At 35.2% G+C, this 16,924-nt stretch overlaps 1 protein-coding gene across 5 annotated transcripts in view; it reads right to left on the minus strand.

Annotated features, from left to right (window-relative positions):
- KLF12 (KLF transcription factor 12) overlaps window positions 1–16,924 on the minus strand; it is a 440,360-nt gene that overhangs the window by 149,225 nt on the left and 274,211 nt on the right. Inside the window, exon 2 of one of the 5 annotated variants that reach the window (XM_024753932.1) lies at window positions 15,136–15,215. The exons of the other annotated variants lie outside the window; for them this stretch is intronic. Within the exon in view, the coding sequence (XP_024609700.1) occupies window positions 15,136–15,168 (33 nt within the window). The 5' untranslated portion in view covers window positions 15,169–15,215. The remainder of the gene's footprint in view (window positions 1–15,135; window positions 15,216–16,924) is intronic. 5 annotated transcript variants of the gene reach the window in all.

Below are 16,924 nucleotides of genomic sequence, written 5' to 3' on the forward strand. Positions count from 1 at the left end.
ACATAATGGACTCTTTGTGCTTTACATTTATGTTTTTATGCTTTCACAAATTGAAAATGCCAGGCTTCTAAAAGGATTCAATATACGCATTTAAATTTATCTTAAATTTTCCTTATTTCCTAGTTATTATACTTTTCCATGACCTATTATTTATTTCCCAGGGCTTTCATGAATCATATTATTTACCCAAAGCAATCAGAATTTATGTTAACAGTTGACTGCACATCTGAAATTCTGGTTTGGCACTTATGTGTTGTAAAGTTAGGGTCATACCTGAGGTGGGGAGGATTCTCCTACAGGGTGGTAGAGGACAGAGGCATTTCTATTTGTGCATTTAAAAAATTAATAGACATTCGTAACCAACGAAAAGACTAACAAACTTGTTTGAACATGAATATAATGTGTTACATGTAAATTACTATTGTGTTTTACCGCATAACATAATCATTGAAGACTCAAACGCATTTGTTAGATGAGAATATTTGTGCTCAAGATATTAAGCCACTTAAATCCAATTTACCTGGTCAAATGAGATAACGAAATAGTGCCACAACAATAAATGTCCAAAAAGGAAGTATAAGAAGGTGGTTTTGTTCCTATTTTCTTATAATTACTGTCAAACTGAACTTCACAAAAGCATACAAATATGTCTTAAAAATAAATTTTATGAATCCAACTATACGACATTTTGGAAAAGGCAAAACTATAGAGACAAGTAAAAAGATCAGTAGTTGCCAGGGGCTTGGGGGAAGGGAGGGGAGGGATGAAAAAGAGAAGCACAGGGGATTTTTAGGGCAGTGAAACTCTTCTGTATGTGACTGCAATGGTGGTTACATGTCACTATGCATTTATCAAAACCCACAGAAGTGTACAACACAAAGAATGAACCTTAATGTAAACTATGGACGATACTAAACAATAATGCATCAATATACGTTCATTAAATCATTAAATCTAACAAAGTATTACACTAATGCAAGACTTTAATAATAGGGGAGACTGAGAAGGGGGCGGGTAGGGTGGGTATATGGAATTCTTAAGTACAATCTGCCGAGTTATTCTGAAAGTATAAATCTCTACTGAAAAAGTAAAGTCCCCTAATGATTTTAAATTAACTTGAATGTAATATTAATGCTACTGATAAGATTCAATTTTATCTATTACTTTGTTTATAATTCTTTGCAAAATTCATAAACCAAAACTATTATCATAACACTTGCAATTTTTTTTAAAAAGAGGTAACTGTTATAGACTTATCTTGACTACATCATGGTTAAATTTCTTCTTCTTTTGGTTTTAAATTGGTATTATTATTCAGTGACTGATGTAAGATATTAAAGTTTCACTATACGTGAGAGGAACATGTCTTACAGACTTTTAGGGATAAAAAGTTCATTTGAATCTTCACCCTAAGCCACAGTCTTAGTCAAACGCCTGAGGCAAATGTTCTGTGCTAGTTACATATTTTAAAATATGCAATAATGTTTAGCATTCTCCAACAGATTAATCTTGTCTGCTACCAGATGGACTGTGCTTTTGATTTCACAAAATACTCACCATAAAGAGTTAGTTTTATAATGATATTTTTCATAGTACTGGAATACATCAAATTTCAGAGATTAGAAGATGACCTCAGAGAGGCTGAGATACCCAAATGATACAACTGGAAACCCTAACATATTACAAACATATAAAGCAATAACGCAATCTTTTTATGTAAAGGGAGGTATATTTGCAAAATGTAGGTTTTACTTTTTGGATATTTAAAGAAAGCAAGTAGTCCAGAGAAGCCTGTATATGCTTCTCTACTCATAGAAAATGTCTTTAAAGAGAGATCAACAACCAAGCCAAAACAAGACAAGTAGCAAAGTTGAGAGAAAGCCACCTTTTCTCACCTACCCCTGGAAATCAGAGGGAGCTACCATGAAAATGTGGCAGAAGTAGAAAAGCAATAGTGTTCAAATGCTCCAGAACTTGTTCACAAGCAGTGGATTTAATTCCATCCCAGCCCCCTACAAATCAGCAAAATGCCCTCATGCAAACCAACTCTCTGAGCTTCATCTTTTGGCTTCCTGGTAAAGGGGGTATAGATGCACGCAGGCCTTTCCAAGGATCTGAGAGGGTGAAAATGTCTAAAAGTTTTTTAAAGTGGTCCTGTTTAGGTGCAACTGCCACAAGGCACACACAGGCGTACGTGATTAATACGTTTAGGTGTAGAATTAACTGTACAAATCGAGCCCCCGTTGATTTTACCCATCGAGATGAGCGTCTGAGCAAAAGGGGAGAAGGGGCAGGCTAGAGCCTCAGGGAAGACAAAGGCAGAACAGGGAGGCAGACGGAGGACAACTGATCTGATTGAAAAAGAGGACTTGCCAGCCAGACAAGACTCCTGCTAACCAGCTATGATTTACAGTGACAGGGGAAATAGCTCAGTATTCCTCCTGGCCGGGACACAGAATTCTAAGAAATAAAGATTTAAAAAATGATACTAGTAATGCTGACAAGCTTGTAGTAAAACAGACACTTTATTATGCTGCAGGACAGCAGTGTAAATGGATACACACTTTCAGGAATGCTGGTGAGCTGTGTCTCAAGAGTCTTAAAATACCTTAACACAGGTAATAACATTTTTAAGAATGATATAAGTGAACTTATTTACAAAACAGAAATAGACTCACAGATTTCAAAAGCAAAACTTATGGTTACCAAAGGGGAAAGGTGGGGAGGGATAAATTAGGATTGGGGGATTAACATACACACACTACTATCTCTAAAACAGATTAACCAACCAGGACCTATTGTATAGCACAGGGGACTCTACTCAATATTGTGTAATAACCTATTTGGAAAAGAATCTGAAAAAGAATGAATATATGTGTATGTATAACTGAATTACTATGCTGTACAGCTGAAACTTCCACGACATTATAAGTCAACTATACTCCAATAAAATTTTTTTAAAAAAAGAATCTAGGGCACTTCCATCTCCCTCTCTCTCTTCTTCCCTCTCTCCCCTCTCCATATATATGTATATACGTCTACTCAAATCATTCTATTTTGAAAAACAAAATGCTCTTTTGAAAAGCAAATTCTCAATCAACACCAGTGTTGACTTTTAGAAATCACCAAAGAGAATATGCTTAAAAAAAAAAAAAAAAAAAAAAAAAAAAAAAAAAAAAAAAAAAAAAAAAAAAAAAAAAAAAAAAAAAAAAAAAAAAAAAAAAAAAAAAAAAAATAACACAGATTTAGTCATGATTCCTGTGAAATGACCTCATAATTTTAAGCGTTGGCACTGTGAAGAAGCTTTCAAAAGATGGTCATTCTGTTAGGGAGATGACATATGTATCAACCATTTCAATTTTATGCAAATAAGTACATTTTACATAAAATGTGATTTTGAATTTGTTTTGCAACTAATTAGTATATTAAAATATTATAACTATTAAAGTTAAATTATCTACAAGTTTATATATTCAAGTTGGTTATAAAACTTTCCTTCTGGGATACAGGGCATAACTTAACGCAGGGACTTGCCTTTAGACATAAAGGGCAATTTGGGATTTTGACAAAGATGTATACACTACAGGAATAAAAGTTAGAAACAACAAAGTGGTCATAAAAACAAAATAAAATTTGGAACAATGATTTTAACCCTAACTATGAACCAGAATCATACATGGAACATTTTAAAGGTACACAGGCCAGAGATGAAATAGGTCTGGGATGTGGTGTAGGCGCCAATAGTTTAAAAAGCATCACATGAGACTACAATGATCAGCCAAGTTTGAGAACCAATACTCAGTGGCATGGGGAACTATTATCTATGTAATGTTAAGTTTAAAAACGTTAGGATATAAAACTGCCTATAATAAATGAGTTTAACTTTGTTCCACCAAAATATTTTTATTCATGAAAATAATAAAAAAAGGTTAGAAAAAATACTCCAGAATGGTAATAATAACTTCTCCATTTGGTGAATTTCTGGGTGACATGTTTCCTTTTTTACTTCTTTCCTGTTTTCCATATTTTCTACAGTGAATCTACTACTTTTTCTTTTTTTTAAAGATTTTTTTGATGTGGAACATTTTTAAAGTCTTTACTGAATTTGTCACAATATCACTTTTGTTTTATGTTTTGGTTTTTTGGCCGCGAGGCATATGGGATCTTAGCTCCCTGACCAGGGATCGAACCTGCACCACCTGCATTGGAAGGCGAAGTCTTAACCACTGGAACGCCAGGGAAGTCCCCCTACTTTTAAAACAAAAAGAAACAAGTTACATTTTCAGAAAGATAAAAATGAGTAGTGTACAAAATATATTTTAAAGAAAGAAAACCTAGAAAGTGAATGGAGGTGCTTTATAATTTTCAGTCTGGCTTTTCCAAGATTCTAGTGAACCGTAATGTTATTAGAAGCAAATCACTATAATATACTGCTATTAGAAGAAAACAGCAAATTCTCTTAAAATCTCAATTTGCCAAGGGTGTTACTACTATCAGTCATAGATTGTTGGCATGGTTATTCTACATAAATTAACATATCTACCTATATATCTTGCAATTAAACTAAGAAAAAAGTTAAATGTAACTGGTAACTAAAAGTATTCAATTGTAGTAACCCTAGTGGGTTAAAACTATGAATTCTTCTGGAAACCTCAAGCTTCCGCAACAGTTTACTAGGAAAACATTCTCATACTTGAGAAGCTGATGTCAACAATTATATAACAATGTATGGGTACTACAAAGCTTTGTATGTTTCTGATGAAAAGCTTTCACCCAAAATCTGAGGATACTGCAAAAGGATTTTAATCTTGACCATGATAGAAGCAACTCTTACCCCACCCCCGTCCCCCAGAGCTTTAATGATAGTTTCACCACTTTTCTAGTGAACTGCATTCAGAAAACATGAAATGGTATGAACAATGGGGAATGTTTCATTCAACCTTGTGCTATAAAGAATGGAGGACATTTTAAATGAATTTGAGGAAACAAAATTGTGCTCTTTAAATCAACAAGTAAACATTCAAATAAGTATTACAGAGAACTTGCAATCATAAATTAGTTAATTCAATACTAATTAATTGAATAACAATGATTGATTTTTAAAATACAGAAAAAGTAAATATACTTAATATTTACGACAACATTATCTGGTAGAATTTTCTCCTCCAGTTTTATAAAGAAAGAAATATCATCTCCCAGGATTTGAAAGAACTGTCCAGGGCCACAATGTAATATGGATCTGTGATCTAAACCTAAGAGTGATTCCTAAGACTGAACTTACCCCCATGCGGCCCTTATCAGCCCTGAAAGACGGAAAAAGAGTGAGAACCTGTGCCTTTGAGAAATGTTTTCTTGCAGTTCATGTGAAATTAGTACCTGGCAATATTAAACTGAAGAGAGTATAAAAATGAGCGCTGCTTGGATAGCTGTCTGGTGGGCACCAACTCACTTTCCCAACATACCTAGCACACAGCAAATTTAAGGGCAGGAGGCAGGTATCAGTAACCCACATTATAACGTCTATTTCATGTTTATTTCCAATTTGTTTTCACATTAAGTTTTAGGATAACCATAACTAGAATCATCATTCTTACGAACAGCATCCTGCATTTGGTGCTCTGGCCAAACTGTATGTGATGTAAGTTTGAAAGAAATGAGAAAAGATGGGGGAAAAAATGGAAAAACCAAAGCCTAATTGGATTTGTAAGCAACACCTTAGAAATGTAAGTGAAAAACAACCAGCTCACCATCTATTTAACTTCTTCTGTTCCTTTTCTTGTAAACCAGACACTCAGAAATGAAAAAAAATGCTTCATTTTTGGCCAATGATGCATGTTCCTCGATAAAAGTAGCGTAATAAAGTGTAAATCTGGTAAACGGAACACTAAGCGAGAGGCAACACGGTTTTGTAAAACGAGTGCTTGCCTGAGTTTTAGGAGAGGTTCTATTTTAGGCAGGTAGCTTACTCACCGTCTCTCTTCCTTTAATTTCTAACTGAAAGTGACTTCGATTATGCTTTTGCACAGTCACGTGTCTGTTACCACCTCGACCTTTACGAGATTCTACCTGTCCTGATGAGACACCACTCTTCTATGCTTCCAAAGCACTCCAGGCTCATGTGTCTTTTCTCTAACCAGGCTGTGAGCCCACACCACTTTTATTACACTCTTGTCACCCAACACCTTTCAGAGTCCCTGGAACAAGCCCCAGTTGTTCTCTGAAGCCCTTACTAATTCTAAAATTCAATAAATCTATGAAACTTAACAAACAGTAAATATACTTATTAACTTAACTGTAACATATGAAACTTAGCATTGTAAGTTTCCATCTGCCCATTCCTTCCTTTAAAAAGAATTTAATTGATTGCCATTTTATTAATTCCTCTCACAAAAGAACAGTTTCATCTGCATATCTGACATTCTTTCTTACAGCTAAGGGCGCAGTTCTCAGCCTGGGTAATTGTTCCCCCAGGGGACACAGCACTGAATGTCCGAAGACATTTTTGATTATCACGACTGAGGGCAAGGGTGACAGGCCCTTCTCTTCAACAAAGACAAAAGATCAATAGGGCTGAGGTTGAGAAACCATGCACTGAGCTACCATCCCTTTCCTTCTATCTTTTCCCCTCTACCGTCCTATTTTTTCCTTTTAAAAAATAATTTATATTATTTTCCTCTCATTTTTCCCTCCTCAACTTCCTCCATATGTATTAATCGGGTAAATCCATCTATACAGTTAAAACATCAGTAGATGCATCTCTGTGGGCAACTAGGTATGGTTTATATATTAATATGAATGCTAGTTAGAACTGGGTATGGTTTATATATTAATATGAATGTTAGTTAACATGCATACATTCTTGTGACTTTTACCATACGGTACACTTAAAAATTACAGGAGGGTTACGTGTGTGTGTGTGTGTGTGTGTGTGTGTGTGTGTGTGTGTGTGTGTATGTTCACTTGCCTTGATTTTATAAGTATTGACTGTTTACCTCTCATATCTGTGCTTAGGTGCAAAAATAGAAGAAGGCAGATATATTTGTTTTGTGTAAAAGTCAAGGGGGACTGGGGTTGAGTCAGAGAGCTGAAGTAACAAGTACGGTTGATGATCCGAGCTCCATTAAGCATCTGCCATTCTACTGAGGCTTCTGGTATCAGCCAAAGGATGGCTACCCTGTCTAGGCCTCAAACCTGAATCATCTTCACCACACTTAAAGGTGAAATGGCATGTATCTAACACTTACCGACATGTGTACACATTGTGATATATCCATTTAATCCTCACATCCCAATATAGGAAACTACTGCCAATCACACTTCACAGATACAAAATAGAGACTTGGAGAGGTTAAGAAATGTGCCAGTGGCCCTACAGTGGTAAGTGGCAATGTCAAGACACAATTTTGAGTGATCCCTGACAACAAAACCCATTGCCTCGACTGTAATGCAACACTGATCTCCATGTCTGATTCTATACTGTATGCCTCCAGCGGATCAGGAAAGACTGAAATCACTGTATCAGTGCCATAGAACATTTTCCTTTAATTTCATGCTATTTAAAGGTGACTATGTTTCATAAAGAAGGGGCTAAAAAGGTTTTTAAAGCTTTCATGGACTTCACAAACATGTATTAACAGAATTGTTTTTCCTTCATTGGTTTCCTTATATCTCTAAGAAAACACCTGTACATTATTCAATTATGCATTACTGAATATATAAGAAAAAGAAAAGAATCAGGCATATTAATCACTTCTTTGATTTAAATAATAGAACTTTAATTCCCATGAGATAAAGTTACTCTGTGTTTCTGGCTTTAAATGATTCCTGTGATGAAATCTCAAGCACATTATTAAATAAATAAGCAAACTCACATTTACATAGTTCATTTTCTCCTTAGCATCAGTACCTTCAGCTGCAGTAAAATGGCCAATGTTCAATTATCTACCGTCTTATAAGGGATCGCAGTATAAGTAATCCCAAATGACAGATAATCCAAAAAGCATTTATGTTGGGTTTTAAATTCATTATATGATTCTAGCAGATTTACCACCATAATTATATTCTTTTTCTCAGGCTCATATTAAAATTCATTTGTATTTCTTGAGCACAAGCCAACTGTCAGCAGAAGGGAGGATCCCAGATACATGCTGGATGACAAAAGGAACTTGATTTGCTATTAGCATGTTTTTCCCATAGGTAATTGACATGAAGATAATCAAGAGTTGGTTGTGAAATTGCATTTCATATTTATTAAATGTCTTATAATGATTAATTAAAAAGGATATATTATAACACTATAGCAGAGGTGTAAAGGGCATGGGCTATAAACACTAATAGACTTAGGTTTGTGCCCTGGCTCTGCCCCAGTTCTGTGACCACAAAGCAAGTTGCTTATCTGCTAAACTGCAGTTCCTCACTTACGAATGGTGCTAATATTTCTACCTACATTTGAAAGGAGTTCTGAAGATTAAATTATTGAAGGTATACTGCCTGACACAAAGTACTCAATTAAAATTGTGGTTGTATTTCTTGCTGTAGCTATTATTTTTATCTATTTTACTCTAGTGCTAAAGCTAGAGATGACTATATCTGATAGTCTGTAACAGTTTAGCTTCCATAAAATGACACTGCCTTGATTATTCAATAAATTATATTAGCACACTATAGGGTCAAATGTTGAAATTTGTTCATTACCTTCTGCAGAAGACAACTGGACATATTTATGATATAACTACCAAAGCCACATGGAAAATACTAGAAACACACAATTTCTTGTTTTCAACGCTTGGGGCCATATACGTTAAAACTTTGAGGATTTTAGGAAGGTAATAGCACATCGCCAAGAGGGTTCGGAGTGGAACTGCGTTCTCAGACATATTAATATTTTGGCAGTAAAACAAAAGAGCATTTACATCGAATTAGAAATAAGGACTATAAATATCTGCACATTGCTTAGGTCCAGATTTTAATTCTAAATGAGTTTTTTTTTAATTTTTAAAAAAATTTATTTATTTAATTTATTTATTTTTGGCTGCATTGGGTCTTCATCGTTGCACATGGGCTTTCTCTAGCTGTGGTGAGCGGGGTCTACTCTTCATTGTGGTGCGTGGGCCTCTCATCGCGGTGGCTTCTCTTGTTGCGGAGCATGGGCTCTAGGCACACAGGCTCAGTAGCTGTGGCACATGGGCTTAGTTGCTCCGCAGCACAAGAGATCTTCGCGGACCAGGGCTTGAACCCGTGTCTCCTGCAATGGCAGGCAGATTCTTAACCACTGCACCACCAGGGAAGCCCTAAAGGAGTTTTTTTTTTTAATGTTAAATTTTCCTAACTTTTAACAGATAAGAGATTGTGAAACTGGATTAAATGATACTGATAATATCAATTCTACATTTTTTCATTAAAGTTGTGTTGCATATCACAGAGTTATAGGTTAAGATAATTGAAGAATAAAAAAATCCTTCCCTTGGTTTGCATAAAATGGTGCTGGATAATTTCTTGCTAGTGCAACTCTAAACAGTAATTCCAGCTTATATGATGACTCCTTAATTGTGTAAAGGATATGGCAGATATCCTGATTTGCAAAAAGGTGACATGTAGATGGCATTATCCTTTTCCCCTTATTTCAATTAGGAATTGATTTCTTTCATTATACTTTGCTGGTTAGCTAGATTAAATTATTAGATTTGAATTTTAATATGCTGGAACATTTTTGATACTTTCCCTGGTCAGTAGATGAGATAGAACCTAAGCAATACCATATGAAAAGGGGGAGGGGTCTTAAGAGAAAACACTGATTTACACTTTTCCTACAAATACACACAAACTATATCAGATTGTAAATAATTCCCCAAGATGAAATGGAAAGGTAACAGAACAAAGGTAACAAAAAACATACAATAAGACTATATTTAAATGTAAAAGATTCTACATTCTGCAATTAAGTAGACTAATTTTTTATGGCTTTAAAATCTTTTAATATTTTAGATTTTGTTAATACCTTAAAACTGACAAATCTTGAATATAAGAATATAGAAGTTGAAACTGAAAGAATGAAAACAGACTCACATAGCTATATGAATACCAGAAAAAGTATACTGTAAACTCAAATAATTACTATAAGAGGGACATTTCATTTTGACAAAATGACCTCACAAACAGGAATACATATAATTGTTCTCAATTTATAACCATCTGAAAACAGCCTTAAAAACATAAAGGGCTAAAAATGAGAAATAGACAAATCCATAATTATAGTGTGAGATCTTAGCACACCTCTCTTAATAGCTCATAAACAGGGAGCTAAAAGTATAGAAGATGAAAAAAAAAAAAACAACACAATTAAAAAAACTACCTTAGTTGATCTGTTTACAATATACCTGGTATCTCCCCAATAAACAGTGCTTTTCAAGTACTCTGAAACTTTTACCAGAATTTGACCACAGGGCAAGCTGTAAACTAAGTCTTAATAAATCCAAAGAGTTAAAATTATTCAGCATATGTTCTCTGACCATAGCAGAATTAGGCTAGGTATCAATTACAAAAAGATACCTAGAAAATTCCAAAACACTAAGAAATTAAGCAGTACACCTTAAAGTCAGCCTGTGGGTTGAAAAACTATCACAATAAAAAGAAAATAATTTGATTCAAATATGATATGTGAAATCTGTGGCATATAGCTAAAGGTGTGATTAGATGAAAACTTATGCTAAAACATAATTACAAAAGAAGAAAGGTTGATAATCAATGATTTAAATATCTATCTAAAGAAGTTAGAAAAAGAAAGCAAATTTATCTTAAATAAAGGATAGGAAGAAAACATTTAGTATACCAGAATTAATTAAATAGAAAACAAATGCACAACAGAGAACCTAAACAAAACCTGAAACCTGTTATTTCAATAGACCCATAAACTAATAAACTCACAGTAAAACTGTTAAAGAAAAAAAGAGAGAAAAGGCAGTCATTACCAATATCAGGATTAAGAAATGGGGATGTCTCAATTAAAAACATAAGAGAATGTTAAGGATAGATTTATGCTAACAGATTTTAAAATTCTGATAAAATAGAGAAATTGTTTAATAAGTACAATTTACCAAAACTGACACCAAAAAAAAAGGAAAATCAGGGCTTCCCTGGTGGCGCAGTGGGTGAGAGTCCGCCTGCCGATGCAGGAGACGCAGGTTCGTGCTCCGGTGCGGGAAGATCCCACATGCCGCGTAGCGGCTGGGCCCATGAGCCATGGCCGCTGAGCCTGCGCGGCTGGAGCCTGTGCTCCGCAATGAGAGAGGCCACAACAGTGAGAGGCCTGCGTACCGCAAAAAAAAAAAAAAAAGGAAAATCAAAGTATCTTATTTCTATTTCAGAAATTGATTTAACCTTCTGACTTAAAAACTCTAGGCCCAGATTTTGCTTCATGAATTATTTCAAACATATTATGATGAAATAATTTAAAAATAACCCAAATCATACGCAAAATCTTCCAGAATTAAAAAAAAGGAACACATTTTAAATATTATGAGGTTGGCAAACTTGTGATCAAAACCTAACAAAATTCAAGAACAGGCAAAACTAAGCTAAAGCTTTAGAAGCCAAGATAGTCATTATTTTGAAATTGGGTAGTGGCTGTGATGCAACATCAATGGGACACATAAATTCCTCTTTTTTGATCTGGGTGGTAGTTACGTGTCTGTGTCATTTTGTGAAAATTTCACAAACAGCACACTTGTAATTTGTGAACTTTTCTGTATGTATGTTATATATCAAATTTAAAAGAAGAAACATACCTAGAAAAATAAATGAAAGAGCCAAGTCCTTAGACTAGACCTCACTACAGGTCAACAATAATCCATAAAACATTACGTGTGAATTGTCTGAAGAATAAACTTGTTACCTTGATACACTAGCATTCAGAGTATTTTTTCTGCACATGTCCATGAAAAACAATTATAAGAAAAAGAGAATGCCTTGCTGAAATCAAACCCAACTACACTGATGGCATTTTTCCAATGTCAAAAATGTGAAAAATAACATTTGATGTGATTTCTCAGGAAATCCATTTAAGTTTATATGGATATCAATATCCTTTCTAAACACCAACTTAAACTATGTGTTTAATAATACAATTTCAACAAATATAGCAGTACACCTTTCCAGAGTTTAATTTTACATTTTGAAAATTATAAAAGAAATATCTGTCCAATCCTCTGTCCTATTTCTCCTCCACTTTTCTTAGATTTTCCATAATCATCCTGCAATTACATAGGTAAGATTTATCAGTATACATATATGTAATGTATTCAGCACTTAACATAGCTCCTGGCACCTTGTCCTTACAGGTACTCATTAACAGTCATTAAATGAAGGAATGGACTTCATGACAAAGCAGACAGTCTCTTAACAATTTATCTTCCATTGAAGACTTCAATTTCCTCTGAAGAAAACTGGTCCCTCCCTTTCTAAAAGTTAGAGAGTTCTTCTTTGATGGAACACGTATTGAACAGTTCTATCTCTTCCCTGTCCCTGACTAACTTATCTTTTATAACTGAAATAAAAAAGCTCCTAGTAGAGCCATACTGATTACTCTATGAGTCATAGAACTTCTCATTTATTTTGAACCGGAGTAACTTTTTTGCTGTTTGCAGCACCCTAAAACTCCAGCTTTCCTACGTTCTCCCCCCACTACCATGTCCAGTATTTCTTTTCCAACGTTTACAAAATTCAATATAAATTTCCATTCTCCCCAGGTTGCCATCTTTTTGACATCCCTTTTTATTCAGAACCTAATCAGAGCATCATCAGTTTCACCTCATTGCTTCCTTTTCCTATAACTGTAGCAAGTCAGAGATTTACCAGATGTCCTAACACTATACTCCGATAATATTTCACTTATACGAGTTAAACAATTTACACATTATATCATTGATTTTATAATAACATTGTAAAACACATGTCAACACAAATTTGGTTCCATTCTACAGTCATCACTTTTCAAATATTTCCCATTTTGAAGTCCACAGCTTGCTTTTTATTCTGGTATAGAGGAAAGATATTCTTAAAAGTACTTAAAGGTAGCTAGAAGTGTGTGTGTGTGTGTGTGTGTGTGTGTGTGTGTGTGTGTGTGTGTGTGTGTGTGTGTGTGTGTAGATCAGTGGTCTTAAACACAATCTTAAAGTGATCCTTTGTCCTCATGCCTATATGATCATTCAGCTTTATGAAATGCATAACGTCAGAACATTTGCCTTCAGAGCTCTGAGAAGGTCGCAGTAGAGAAAAACATAAGGTTAAAGTAGAAATTAGTGTGAAGGGATGTTCACTGAAAACCACCTAAAATTAGCTACAAAGAAGGTTTCCCTCTAAACCTTGCCATCCTTTTGGTCCGTCAAATGTACTTTTTCCCCCACTATCCTAGCCAGAGTCTTTTCTTCTCCAGACTTCTTTTCACTCCCTTGTTGATAACCTTTTTATTTCCTTTCTGGTCACCTTCATACTAAAGGTAGATTCTTTAGGGGGTCGGGGAAAAACCATATTCAGCATTTTACACACTATATTTATAAACAAGTACAAAACCGAATATCGTATTTGATGTGATTAGATTTTGCTTATCATCTATTACTACTGCTCACTTATATCTCCCTGAAACACAGGGGTGGAACATCGAACTCTCTTATATAGTAAAGTTCTAGATTCTGCCAGTGAGATGCCCTCATGCAAGTATTAGAAGTCAGAAGTGAGCTGGAGGTCATCTTCTGGCTGGGGTGGCTGCTGACAACAATGTTCCACGTTGTAGGGTTGAATAATTTGTGTGAGAAGCATTTGTGTCCATAGCAGTAATGGCAATACCAGGAGCTTCCCAGTCTCTGCTTTACAGCTATGATGGTGTGTCCTGAAATCAATGATAGAGAGGCAAACCCACCTTCAACCCCTCCCTCTCTTCAATGGATTACATAAACATCTAATTCTCTACATTAAATTCCTGGCTGCTTGAAATTCCACTCAATTCCTAGAGTGGTTACCATTTCCTGTGTTATAGTCTGCAAACCTGTTAGGAGATTAGAAAAAAATATATGAATATAGATAAGAAATGTAAAGGAAGGTGTAAAATGCACAGTTACCCGTCACCACGCGTGTGCATTCTAGGTTCTTTAACACAGCATAAATGATAACCTTTGATAGTCCCACACCCACCTCTCATATCCCTCCACTCTCTCCGTCAAAGTGCATGGGGTTTCCTCACATTATTGAAAATTCTGGGCCCCTTCACACATTCTGTTACCTCTGAAAAGAAGTACACAATTCTCTCCCAACCACTTTTTCTCCACCCTCAACTTTTCACTAACTTCTAGACATCTTTAAGATGAAATTCAGATGTCCCCTCTTCCAGCAAGCTTTCTCTGAAACTCACTCTAGTCCCACTAGGAGCTTTCTTCTTGTGTCCAACCTATTTTTCCACCTACCATGCTGTATTAAAATTATCTGCCCATGTATCTGCCCCTCTTAGAAGACTGTTGAGTCCTTGCAGTGTGGGACTACTTTCAATAAATATTTGTCAAATGAATAAAAGAGAGACTGAGTCTATATTTTTCATTGCTCTATCTGCCTGAAGAGGCTAATTATATCAGTTAAAAAATACATCCCCCATTTGGTACAGTGGAAGTTTACATTTTTGTAGGGTTCAGTTTTTAAAGGGAATGAGGAAAAATCTATGGAATGGATTTCATCAGGGCTTGAGTCAAAGCAAGATTCCCCAGAGAAACTTTCAATTCTCCCCGTAAGCTATTTCCCTAAGCGTGGGAGACTACGTACTTAGGTCCTGCACCCTATAGAAAGGGAAACGATTCTAACAAGTCCTACGTGCGGTAAATGATGGCATTTTTTTGTCCAGATTTTATGTCTGTCACACTAAAATACATTTCAAAATTTAATCTACACACCTTATGTCAGCATCACCCACCTTCACCCTGTATAAACTCATTTAGTGGCCAAAATTTCTCACTTAGGTCTTCAAATCCCTTTCAGTATAATGATATATGTAAACACAAAAATAGAAATGAAAAATGAAAAACTAGAAGTTTCATTCAGTATTTTGAACTCAAGTGTCTGCAGACAGTTTATGGATTGAGACTCCTCAGTCCTTACCTGAGGATAGGTGTAAGGCGGGCAGGCAATCATGCTAGAACTGGGACTGGAGAGATGGACTCTGCCAGGAACCTGGACCACTGTCCAAAACAGAACAGGGAATGGGAGTCAGACTCCACTGATTAGAAGAAAGGGGATTAACTCTGGGAGCACCTAGGAAGCCACCAGCCATTGCTAGATCTTGCCAAGCTCTGGATTAGTAGAGTAGTTGGTTCTTTACGGCCAGAACCCTTTTTGACTGATCAATCATTGTTCTACCTGTTCTTAAATAGTTCTGATTATCTCACTTGGCTAAGATATCCTCATAAGTGGGTACGGGAGAGGTAAATGGAATGAGGAAAAGAGGGAAGTTAAGTATTGTCTGATAAATTTTTGAAACAATCAGGAAAACAGAGTCAAGCTTTTAGGAGTAGAGGTCTCAAGGCTCAGCTGTGGGAACCAAAATAATCAGAAGAAATGACTGACCCTTCATGAGAGTAGAGATTTTTACTTCCTTCACTGATATGTGCCCAATATCTGGAATGTTCGCTGAATAAATGAATGGAATGAGGCTGGTGCTGTTACATGCTTTCCTTTATCCCATTTGCTTATTTCTCTCTTGGAATCTCCTTTGGTCACTGAGAACTGCCCATTGCACCTACCATATTTTCACGGTTTTAAGCCTAAAGCAAGACTTTCATTACGTCAAGTTTGTGTGTTTATACTTTCGTTTATGTCAAGTTTGCACATGGGTAATAACAAATATAAGCTGAATCACATTAAAATCAAAGGTGAAAAACTAATCACCTAATTTTACCATAGAACATTACAACGAATTCAGCAACTGATCTAAATGACTGATTTTATTAGCTTTGGCCATTTGATAATAGCCTGTTAAAACAACCTAATCAATGATCAATTTGACCTGGTTTGCTCTCGTCTCTGCTTCCCTATTAAGTAAGAACTTCCATAAATAATCAGAGAAATCACTTTAGTAGATTTAACCTCTAAAAATAAATAAAAGGGAGGATAAGCCTAAACATGAAATGAGCCAAGAGAATCATCTGTCAGACACTGAGAAGAGAGGCTTCCTAAGAAAGCTTTATTAAATGTGGTCTGAGATTTCTATCATTTTACCATTAGCCTAATTTTAAATAGATGACGATGCTCAAAATATTGTTTGTCAAATTTTCTTTTACTTTACTTTTGGTATGACTGCTGTGTTTTTACTTCTAGAAACAACATGCAACTTATATATAACACAGCTTAAAATCAACTTACATCGTAAGTTCCCAAACAAAAGTATATGATATAATCAAAGCACTGGGAAATGAGCTATTAGAACCCAACTTTACTATTCTTTCCCTATGTCCGTATTTGTTTCTGTGGATTTTTCTGAAAACTTTTGCTCAGCCTAAACTCTTTAGTGAACTATTTTAAAAATTGTAATAATACATTTACTTGAATGTGTTTTATTTCTGCTCCAAGTAAAACTATGGAAATGAAAAGATTTAATACTCTTTAATAATTCTCAGAGGAAAAAAAGTAGGGTTATGAAATATCAGTAATATGTTTCAAAATATCTAAAAATAATTCACACTGATGATGTTTTCAAAAGCTTTACTATAGCATTTAAATTAAGAAGGCATTCAGAATTTATAATGAGGGTAGTAAACATATGACACCACTCAAAAGAAGGCATTGAAGCAAATAATTCATTAAAAATGCAAATGAATACAAGTGAACTTGGTTAGAAAGGTTACTATGGAAGTGGAAAAGGCAAGGTTGAGGACTGTTCACTGGGGAGAAT

This window comes from Neophocaena asiaeorientalis, unplaced genomic scaffold (genome assembly GCF_003031525.2).
Source record: "Neophocaena asiaeorientalis asiaeorientalis breed wild unplaced genomic scaffold, Neophocaena_asiaeorientalis_V1.1 scaffold212, whole genome shotgun sequence".
Taxonomy (NCBI): Eukaryota; Metazoa; Chordata; class Mammalia; order Artiodactyla; family Phocoenidae; genus Neophocaena; species Neophocaena asiaeorientalis.